Source organism: Anneissia japonica, unplaced genomic scaffold (genome assembly GCF_011630105.1).
Source record: "Anneissia japonica isolate Jap-2015-1 unplaced genomic scaffold, ASM1163010v1 scaffold287739_len226637_cov155, whole genome shotgun sequence".
Taxonomy (NCBI): Eukaryota; Metazoa; Echinodermata; class Crinoidea; order Comatulida; family Comatulidae; genus Anneissia; species Anneissia japonica.
Window position 1 is genome coordinate 18,717 of NW_022709606.1, and position 11,028 is coordinate 29,744.

Consider the following 11,028-nt stretch of genomic DNA (forward strand, 5'->3'; position numbering starts at 1 on the left):
TTGTGAGGCATTCCAATATGTTTTAGGTTTACAAGGTATAATTCAAAATGATGATGCAGCCTGTAATGCAAGTAGTAAATTAGGTTCAATATTTTCTAATACTAACATTATTATTGACAGTTCGCAAAATTGGTCTATATTGTTTAAAGAAGCGTTTGCTATACGTAGGCTACACCCATTGCTTAACAATGGGCTGAAAGCTTCGAAGGAGCTTTCTTTGCTTTTGTAGGTAGCTTTGATCAGTAGGGTAAGAATGCTTTGATCTTTAGTTTATAACTTTATTCATAGCTATGTCACCTACTAGGGGTAATGTTTTGATTGGTCAAACACTTTTGGTACATGTGCATATAAGCTTGCAAAATATGGATATTTTTTCATTCCTGATGACATAATTAATGTCGAAATATTGAATCCCGACACGATGGCGTGCATTTCGATACTTGGAGTGTGTACTGTATTAAACTATCTTATCTAACAGATAAGCAATTAATTGGAATTAAAATATAATGGCCATTTAAATCAATTTACAGTGAAAGAAATATATGCCTATAGTGTAAAAAATATCTGTCCAAATTATGGCTGTTGCTAGAGTTAATTTGCCTCTTGAATTTAGATCTTGCTATTATATCACTAAGGTTAGGTGTTCTGTGAAAGGCTATGAAAGGTGTATCCGAAAAATCAGACCTGAGATGTTCTGTGTGGTGGTAACACAGGGTGATAGGTAGTGACCAATTGCCATCTGGTCGATCGATCATCTTCGATGATAATTTCTATTCCGGAGGTGTCTGGATAGTTCTGTGCATTTATATATATTGAATTCACAACAAAACCTCAATGGCCTAGTTGGTTAAGTCATCTGCATAGCAAGTACATATGTTTATTATCCATGTGTTTACGGAACTGATTTTATATATATATATATATATATTTAATTCCCAACAAAGCCTCAATGGCCTAGTTGGTTAAGTCATCTGCATAGACAGCAGGTCCTGGGTTTGAATCCTGGTTGCGGTGCACATATTTTTCAAAATTTTTTCAAAACGTTCAAAATTTATTGTCAAATATTTAGAGCATACCACAAGACGATTTAGAGTTTATCTGTAATATACCATGATGTCATATATTTATGACAAATTTCAAGACAGATAAGTTTGATACAAATGTTGTTCTATTATTCACTTCAGTTAATCACATTATTTAAATGTCAATCATGTACAGTATGATGACATTGTCATGAAGATCATACACATGGAGATCACACACATGATCATAATATTGGTAGATGATCATACAAATGGGATATCATACGGATAATGATCATATACATGAAGATCACACACTTAACGATCACATACATGACATTCATATGCATGATGATCCCATACAGGTGCATGACAATCATACACATGATGATCACATACATGACAATCACATGCATGATGATCACATACATGACATTCATATGCATGATGATCCCATACAGGTGCATGAAATCATACACATGATGGTCACATAAATGACAATCACATGCATGATGATCACATACATGACATTCATATGCATGATGATCCCATACAGGTGCATGACAATCATACACATGATGATCACATAAATGACAATCACATGCATGATGATCACATACATGACATTCATATGCATGATGATCCCATACAGGTGCATGACAATCATACACATGATGGTCACATACATGACAATCACATGCATGATGATCACATACATGACAATCGTATGCATGATGATCATAAGATGTTCATGTGCCGGTGGGCAGGCAGGCTAAGCAGTTAACATCAGGTAAATTTCTTTGAAAACTGTTTTAAGGTACAGTGTATATGCTTCGAATACAACCAGAAATAGCATTTTACACAATATCCTCCAATTATTTAAATATATAATTGAATACAAAACTACTGTATAAGAAACAAAGAGGAGCATGCCAATCCCCAAAAGCATTTTCTGCCCTTTATTTAATGTTACTTTAATATATAATTAAAAAGAACAGTGTTCATTAAACAATTTTTAAAAAGCTTCCTTTTGACAGGATATTGAGGGGGCTAAAAAAGCACACTTTGTCTTGGACAACAGATAGGCATAGCCTCAAGGAAGTACCATGAACTGGCAGGTAAACATGGGATAGGCAAGTAAACTTGGGCAGGGGGACAGGCAGGTAAAGCAGTTAATAGCTGTGTCACTAGAGATTGTATTCAATTTGCTGGATTGCTGATGTTATTTAAATGTTGATAACTCTACTAAGCTTCTGTACACGGTTAAGTAGAATGTCTCCTTGTTTGATGGTTGCCTGAAAAAGATGAAATATTTAGTTAAATAAATAAATTAGGTCAAATAAACTAATTCAAATTAATTAGGTCAAATAAAATAGGCCATCATGTATCACTGAAATATTTAATTCATAGCTTGTTTAGCGAACCCGCCGACTGCAAATATTGATTTCAAATAATAAAATAAAATTTTTTAAATTTTTTATTTTTTGGCCAATTAGCACACCCACCAAAATGAAAAAGTGGAATTTTCAGGAAAAAAATTTTCTTTATTTTTATTACACCCTCTGCTGCCTTAAAATCTCTAAAGATAAGATGTATATTTGTTCCTAATTATAAATTTGAAGCATTTAACCATCCAATTTTACATTCACCAATAATAGTTTATTTTTTATTTTCTCCTCTGTTTGAATGTTTTTAGCAAAACTATTTGCTAAATAAGACAACAAAATTTTATTTTTATTTTTATTCTGCCCTCCTCCGATGATCTTTAAAAAAATAAGTATGCAAAACAAGGCATAAAGGAAGTCTCGCCTTAAATACATTTTATTTAAATGTTAAATATGTTGAATCAAGCAGAGCACAGAGTGAGAGTGCGTAAATTTCCAATACGACCATATTTGGAATAAAATGAACTATGAATTATGGTTGGTTGAATTAACTTTATACATTTGGTCTATGTGTGAATAGGGTATTTTCTAACTTCATTTCAAATGTTAAACAATTTATTTTATCTGACCTGGTACTGATAGTTCTTGCTGTCGGGTCGGTTTGTCTCAACAATACCTCCTACTTTATCAATTTTGCAATGCAGTCTTCCAGCAGCGATAAATCTGGACAGCTCTCTAACATATCAAAAGGAAGGAAATCATAAACAGGATTGGATTTGGTTTAATCTGAGTTGAATACACCAAGAATAACCCATGAAATTTTGAAGACTATTTCAAGTGGGTCCTTTTGGTGGTGAATAGGGCAGTATATAAGTATAAAATGCCCTACTCTTTTCTGAAAGTGTAATAAATTCTTTATTGTGTACATGGGTCACTCAAGACTAACACTTAAAAATTTGAACCAAAGAAGTGCTATTGAAATTAGCATTTAAGCCCCTCCCACCCCTACCAGCTGAAACACAAGGAGAGCAGGTGGTGGTAATGACACAAATTTATGTACTGAATGTATTATGTTACTAAAACCTACCTTAAGGGGAATATGGACAATAAAGAAACAATTAAAAAAAAATGACGTTAAAGGGAAAATAAGACAAAAGATATTCTACTAAGTCCGATTTAGAGAAATAATAATGATATTATTAATTATCATTATTAACATTATTATTATTATTATTGTTGTTGTAGTTGTTTGTATTGTTGTTGTTATAATTATAATCGGAGGCAACGAGAAAACAAGACATGTGACTAACTTGTCAATGAATTCCACACTGACTCCAAAAGCATCAGCCATGTACTGCAAAGTTAAACTCTGGTAGGACTCCAACAGCTGAGAATATGCGAGGATCCTTATCTCACGGACATAATAACGATAGTGGACATTCATCAGACGGTCATTTCTTAACATGGGTTCCAGAGCACCTGTCAATCAATCAAACAATCAATCATACAATCAATCATTTCAATTCACTCAATCAAACCTATCAATCAGTATTTCAGTAGTATTAAACTTGGATTCAACATACAGTACTTACTAAGACATTTGAAGAACTCTCTATATTGGCATTTATAGAGTGAAAACAGGTAACTACGGATTTCAGGCAAGCTATGAAGGACCTCTAAAATCTCAGCACCTTTCACAACCTAATGAAAAATAACATATACAATATAGTGTGCTGTATGAACAAAAATTGCAACATTGTCTATTATATGCTTTGTGAATTATGGTTAAAACAAGCGTTGTTTCAGACTACATGCCTATAACCTGTATACAATTTTAAAAATTGTGTTTACATAGGTGGTGGATTTAAGGGAAGGGGGCCACAGCCAGCCTGGGCCCCCTAAAGAAAAGAAAAAAATATATTCAAATTTAAGTCTGAGAGTGCATTATCTATAAAATGTCATGCCTCAGCCCCAACCATGGTGGGGCTGAGGTGGTTTATACCATTCAGCTGTAAAAGTCCCTCCCTGGGGGCCCCTTCAATTAGAATTCCTGGATCCGCCACTGATTTCAAAATAAAACAACCAAAATTGGACAAGCTTACCCTTTTCCTAAGATCAGTCCTGTCCAATGCTACGACAGAGATAACCACAGTATATGTGACAAATGTCTTGTAATCCATTAACTCATATGAGGTAAACGTTGAGACTGTGTCCAGGAAGTGGTTGGCAGCGGTCTTGAAATCACGGGTAAACATGCAGTACAGTCCCTGATACACCTTCAGACGGTTTCTACGATCCCAGTCACCACCTTCTTCTATCATGCTACAAAGACGTGACACAACTTTTAAGTTACCATAGGTTCTTGAGTATAAGCCCACTGCTTAACTTTAAATAAATTTTCATGTAAAATGATTCATCCGTGTATTTTAAATACTGCATGTAGACATTCTAAATGTGTAATGAAACTAGTATAAATTATAATAATTAAACTGAATTTTAAAATCAAATTGCCAGCTAGGCAACCAAGTCTTCTTTAGATATATAAAAATTCACTCAAACATCTGTATAAATGTTGTCTTGCTATTAATTCTAACCAAGAGAAAATAAAATGTACAAACTTAAAAATTTAAGCCTTTTTCACATGAAAAAGTGATATGTAAAATGTATATATAATTGTGACATTTGTGGAATAAAGAAGAATTTAATTGAATAACTTATTTTATATTCCTCAATGTTATGTTAATATTTACAAATGTACCTTATTTATGTTTTGTTATTATTTTTTTGTGTAGTGTTCTATAATATAACAATAAATTATTTTGTATAATGTAAATTTCATATTTTAGTATACTGTACTGTATTAAGTCTTTCATTTATATTGTATGTTTTGTAAATTTGATTTATATTTTCCTTTCTCTTTTATCATGGCCATGATGAAAAACAGCATGTAAACTGTTGAGTTATGTATTCCTGAATAAATAAAGCTTTACTACTACTACAGGCTGATTTACACCAAATGGTTACTTACTCTCTGGCTTTCTCTATATTACGTGTAATGAGATCATTATCTCCCCAAAATAAACCAACACGTATTAGATGAAATATTACATCCAACCTATGTCCCAATGCGACTGTCTTTTCAAATGCCTTCCTGAAGGCACTCAGACATGGGTCCTGAAATAATTAAGAATTTTATCTAAATAGTGGGAAGAATTATTTACTGTAATTTAAAACTTATCTACAACAGAATAGCATGGTATTAAAGCTTGTTGGAAGTTTGTTGATTCATATCAAAAATAATAAATTTAAAAAGCAGTTTCCTTCAAATGACAACATCGAAGTGAACAATTTTTGGTCTTTTGATTTATTTATGGCATATTTAACTTGGATTTGATTTATGGCATACAAAATGACGTAATACATTTCCTGCAAAAACAACAATGCCATAAAATAAGGTCATCATGTAGAAACATTATAACCCATAACTTTCTTTAGTTCACTTCAAGCTTCAGGAAAAAACAAATTCATTAGTTAAATGATTTAAAAGCCAAAGTCACATGTCACAGTTGGTTCCTAAGAAAATACGGAGTAATTTAAGTAAAATTGTTGTAATGCCCCGGCCAACCCCAATGCATTTACAACTTTCAGATTCCCTTCCTCAAAAACCATTTGATACCTTATCGCCGATACGACAGAGATATTCAGCCTTTGCCAACAGTGCATCTCGGACTTCTGTCTCTCCCTGGTTTTGTTGTGCATCCTCTATCTGACTGTCAAGATGTTTTAATTCTGCCTCATTTGCTTCCTTCATCTTTTTCAACAGCTTCTGGTCCGTTTTCCATGAGAGATCTTTGCAAACGATTTCATAAAATGGAGCCATGTCTAAATAAAAAAGACAAAAATCTATGAGCATGATAGTCAACCCACAAAATGATTATTTAAAAAGTGACAATTTAATTGTGGTTAGAATGATGCCTCGGAAAAATTATTGTATTTTTTCATGTCATAATGTCTTTGCACTAGTAAACAAACAAATATGCCAGGCTGTGGTGATCTATTAGTCTTGAAATGGCAGGTGGGGAGCTGATGGGGAAGTGAAGGTGAAGTGGGCCTCGATGATTAAGTCGGGGCTCAAAAAATAAAGTGATACGAGGTGATTTTTATTTACTTGAGCATGATTTTGTTTGCCTCAGATACGCCACTGATGCCAGACTGTAAAGTAAGGTCTGCATGGGGAATATATCCTCAGCACGAAAATTTGGCCTAGAAATCCGTCCATGTATTCGGAAAATAAGGGCCGATTTTCGCACAAATTTTGCCGAAAATTAGGTTTTGACCTAATCTTAATATATAAACAATGTATAATTATGACTCTGCACACCTATTTTCCTAAAGTAGCGATTTTACGTGGAAATTTGAGCTGGTTTTTTAAGGTTTGATCTGCACAATTAAAAAACTTTAAAATGGCACTGATGCTTGAGAAGACCTAAGGCACAGCGACTGAAAGCATTTTTAAAGGATACAATCAAAAGAAATTTAAACTTAAGTTTTCTTTTCCAACACGGAACAGAGCCTGAAGTGTTTGATTGTAACATCGATATTATTTATTCTATATTTCCGTGCGTATATGTACGCTTGTCACAACCAATTGTACGTGAGGCGCGTACTGTAGAATATTAATTTAGCCAATAATCATATTGTTTATTACATTATCCAATGAAAATTATTGTAGAGTTCCTTGTAATCGAACATCTGGTTACAGTTGTGTTTGATACAGTTTTAAAAAGAGTTTTGTTTACGTTTTGAGATGTGTATAAGAGACAGGCAATATTTGAACTAAATTTATAAATGTAATGTCAAGTTGGGAATAACCGGAGTCTTTGATAAACATGAATGACGTTACTATCAATCAAATGACAAGTCAATCTATTAATCACGCACATACAAACATCCCACTGGTACTATTGTCTGATATTATATGGTTCCAGCCACAGAGGTTACACAAACCGAAAGGTCTTTAGAATCCCAGGAGCTTGGAAACCATACGATATCACAACTTTCTAGACCTCGTTATATATACAACTATAAATTAGTTCACTAGGCATATTCGTTAGTGATTGTTATTATTATTATTATATTATTATTATTATTATTATTATTATTATTATTATTATTATTATTATTATTATTAAAAAAAAAAAAAAAAAAATTACTATTACTATTATTACTATTACTATTATTACTATTACTATTATTACTATTACTATTACTATTACTATTACTATTACTATTACTCATAATGTCTTTGCACTAGTAAACAAACAAATATGCCAGGCTGTGGTGATCTATTAGTCTTGAAATGGCAGGTGGGGAGCTGATGGGGAAGTGAAGGTGAAGTGGGCTCGATGATTAAGTCGGGGCTCAAAAAATAAAGTGATATGAGGTGATTTTTATTTACTTGAGCATGATTTTGTTTGCCTCAGATACGCCACTGATGCCAGACTGTAAAGTAAGGTCTGCATAGGGAATATATCCTCAGCGCGAAAATTTGGCCTAGAAATCCGTCCATATATTCGGAAAATAAGGGCCGATTTCCGCACAAATTTTGCCGAAAATTAGGCTTTGACCTAATCTTAATATATAAACAATGTATAATTATGACTCTGCACACCTATTTTCCTAAAGTAGCGATTTTACGTGCAAATTTGAGCTGGTTTTTCAGGTTTGATCTGCACAATTAAAAAACTTTAAAATGGCACTGATGCCTGAGAAGACCTAAGGCACAGCGGCAGAAAGCATTTTTAAAGGATACAATCAAAAGAAATTTAAACTTAAGTTTTCTTTTCCAACACCGAACAGAGCCTGAAGTGTTTGATTATTGCCCTCTCTCTCTCAGCTGGCCTGTGATATTTGTGCTGGGCCTAGCCCAGTCTCTACTAGTTGTAGGCCTTACTACTTGTTGGAGGACTAGCTAGCCTACCCTCCCTAGAAGCCTAGGGCCTAGCTAACCTAGTACCCTAGTAGACAGGCCTACTACTAGGCCTAGCCTCGGCTAGGTCTGGCCTAGGCCTAGCCTACTAGGCCCTAGAAGAAGGCCTAGGGCCTAGGCCCATCCGCGAACTTACTGTTATTAGAAATCCCCTCCAGCAACTCATTTTTCAATTTTTCATCTGGATTTTTGCCATCTAGGCCTAAACGAAATTTTAACTGAGCTAAGTTCAAGTCTGGATTTTTCTCAAGTCCTTCGGCTTCGAAGTTTTCTGTAACTGGCATGATGTTGCTTCTCTCTCAAAAACGACGACTGTATCACCAAAAAGTAATGGAGTCACAACTGGTGCGGTGGCGGTGTGACAAGCAATTTCGATACCTTTTATTATTTCGTATCTACCGGTAATAGAGTTTTCGTAAGGATCCATTGAAATGTCTTCCCCCTTAAATAGAAGCCTATTAATTACCGGGAGCGTTTTAGCGGATCCATTCCAATTGTGCTTTCGGTGGATCCTAGAATCAACAACAAAGTTTGTTTGGCCACGTTCAGCTTACCGGTCAAGTTGTAGTAGTAGGCCTAGCTAGGCCTAGTGGAAAACTCTTCTTAAATATATTGGTAAATTGAAAGCTTTCTGATGCGAACTTAGGAACAGAAATAGGTAGGACTTGGCTTTTTGGTATTGCTTTTTTGTTGTGTAAGGACCCGGCATAGTAGGAATTTTGTCCTACATTACAGCAGGCCTACCTAGGCTAGCTAGGCCTATCCTACTCCTAGTCATGTGTGTGCTGTCTGTGTTGTGTGTTGGCCGCCCAGAGGAGAGCTTACTACTCTACCTAACTACACTAGGCCCCTAGGCCTATTTATGATTGATGAATAGGGTGCCAACTATTTGTATTGATTTAAGAGTAATGAGAAAACTGTGGGAAAGGCAAACAACATGCTTTAATTATGTCAATTACTAGACAATATAGAAGTTTAGTAGGCCAAGCACACTATAACTAATATAATCATTTGGTATATATATATATATATATATATATATATTTTGTAATATGAAATTACTTTTTAACTTATTAATTGACGTTTTTGAAATTTAATTATAATAATATGGTGTATATTTATATATATATATTTTGTAATATGATATTAATTTTTAACTTTTCTAATGTAATTATTTGAATGTTTTGATATTTTGATATGTATTTTTCCACCTGACCTGTTTTCCTATGTTGTCTTTATTTCTTGATTGTAAACAAACGTTTTCAGCCTTTAGCTGTTGTTTTGTTTTGTGTGTTATACCTTAATAAATAAATAAATATTTATATAAATAAAAATAATATAAGAAGCGTTTCCTAATATAATAAGTTACGCCAAGTCAACTCGGCCCCAAGTCAACACGGCCCAAAATCAACACGGCCCCAAGATCATAAGATTATAATGAGTCCGAGCGGCCCATCGGTGTAAATTGTTTCATTTATATCATTAGGCATAATAATGGGTACAAACTACCTGGGATCTCAAAAAATGTTAAAATCAAATAGATAATAACTGATATTTGTTATAATAATAATTGCTATAACAACTTACCGCCAGTAACGAAACAAAATGTTGCGAGTATTCTTCTTCAAAGTGTAGGTATACCCATCTGTATCCACAAGTTCCTGTCGTCGTCGTCGGGTTGAGGCCTCAATGATTTTGTATTGTACATCGTCCTCAGCACCAATGTCGTTGTCATAATCTGCGGCATTGTCGTTTTCAATTGAGATCTTATGATCATTATTATGATCTCCCTAAAGTTGCCAGGTACACCAGATATTATTATTATTATCATTTAAAATAGCATTTTTAATTATTTTTTTTTCCTTCATACCAGATTGATTTTGACAACGCAACAGAAAATGGAGAAACCGAGTCCGAGTAATTCCTTCATTACTCTGTGTCTTGGCATCAATCTCTGCTCATCCGTTACAATCGTCTTTCTCAACAAGTGGTTGTACGTCAACTACGGCTTTCCAAACGTTACCCTCACCTGTGTCCATTTCATTATGACATCGCTAGGCCTGGAAATTTGCCGACGTCTCAACATCTTCTCACCGAAATCTTTACCAATTAAAAGCGTTCTGCCATTAAGTCTAACATTCTGCGGTTTTGTTGTGTTTACAAATCTATCACTACAGAATAACACAGTGGGCACGTACCAGCTGGCTAAAGTAATGACCACACCTTGTATATTGGTCATTCAGACTTTTTTCTACAACAAGACTTATCCGACCAAAATAAAATTAACTATAGTAAGTTACAATCTGTCATCATTATTAATTGATTTGTTATTAATTAATAATTATTTCATTAAATCTAAGAAAGTGTTTGGTGTTGTAATCAAATATAGTAATGAAATTTCCACAGTAACAAATGCAAATGTATACAACAATATTTTATTTAATTATATTTTTCAGGTACCAATAACTTTAGGTGTTATATTAAATTCTTGTTATGATGTCAAATTTAATATTGTTGGTACAATATATGCTACTCTTGGGGTGCTTGTAACGTCTTTATATCAAGTGGTAAGTATAATTATCGGATACTATCGGTACAGAAGACAGGCGCGTAGGCTGGTTTAGGCAGGGTT

The 11,028-nt window shown here is 34.0% G+C and overlaps 2 protein-coding genes across 3 annotated transcripts in view; one reads left to right on the plus strand and one right to left on the minus strand.

Annotated features, from left to right (window-relative positions):
• Nucleotides 1-1,030: 1,030 nt before the first annotated feature.
• LOC117106750 (26S proteasome non-ATPase regulatory subunit 6-like) lies at nucleotides 1,031-8,753 on the minus strand. Its single transcript, XM_033248169.1, has 8 exons — nucleotides 8,533-8,753; nucleotides 6,084-6,289; nucleotides 5,436-5,581; nucleotides 4,510-4,729; nucleotides 4,000-4,108; nucleotides 3,718-3,886; nucleotides 3,037-3,142; nucleotides 1,031-2,317 (listed from the first exon to the last, which is right to left on the minus strand). The coding sequence occupies exons 1-8, from the start codon at nucleotides 8,678-8,680 to the stop codon at nucleotides 2,249-2,251; spliced, it is 1,173 nt and encodes a 390-aa protein (XP_033104060.1). The 5' UTR covers nucleotides 8,681-8,753; the 3' UTR covers nucleotides 1,031-2,248.
• A 141-nt stretch (nucleotides 8,754-8,894) lies between these two features.
• Nucleotides 8,895-11,028, plus strand: part of LOC117106751 (solute carrier family 35 member E3-like) — a 7,037-nt gene continuing 4,903 nt past the window's right edge. For both annotated transcript variants that reach the window (XM_033248171.1, XM_033248170.1), the window contains exons 1-3: nucleotides 8,895-9,054; nucleotides 10,270-10,687; nucleotides 10,853-10,963. In XM_033248171.1, coding sequence (XP_033104062.1) covers nucleotides 10,295-10,687; nucleotides 10,853-10,963 — 504 coding nt within the window. In that variant the 5' untranslated portion in view covers nucleotides 8,895-9,054; nucleotides 10,270-10,294. The remainder of the gene's footprint in view (nucleotides 9,055-10,269; nucleotides 10,688-10,852; nucleotides 10,964-11,028) is intronic.

Excerpts from the sequence above, each read along its gene's own strand:
- LOC117106750 (XM_033248169.1), bottom strand. The coding sequence starts at position 8,680 with ATGCCAGTTACAGAAAACTTCGAAGCCGAAGGACTTGAGAAAAATCCA. Across the intron at positions 6,290-8,532 it reads GGAGGGGATTTCTAATAACA|ACATGGCTCCATTTTATGAA; the intron begins GTAAGTTCGCGG and ends TTTTTTATTTAG. Across the intron at positions 3,143-3,717 it reads AGTGTGGAATTCATTGACAA|AGAGCTGTCCAGATTTATCG; the intron begins GTTAGTCACATG and ends TTGATATGTTAG.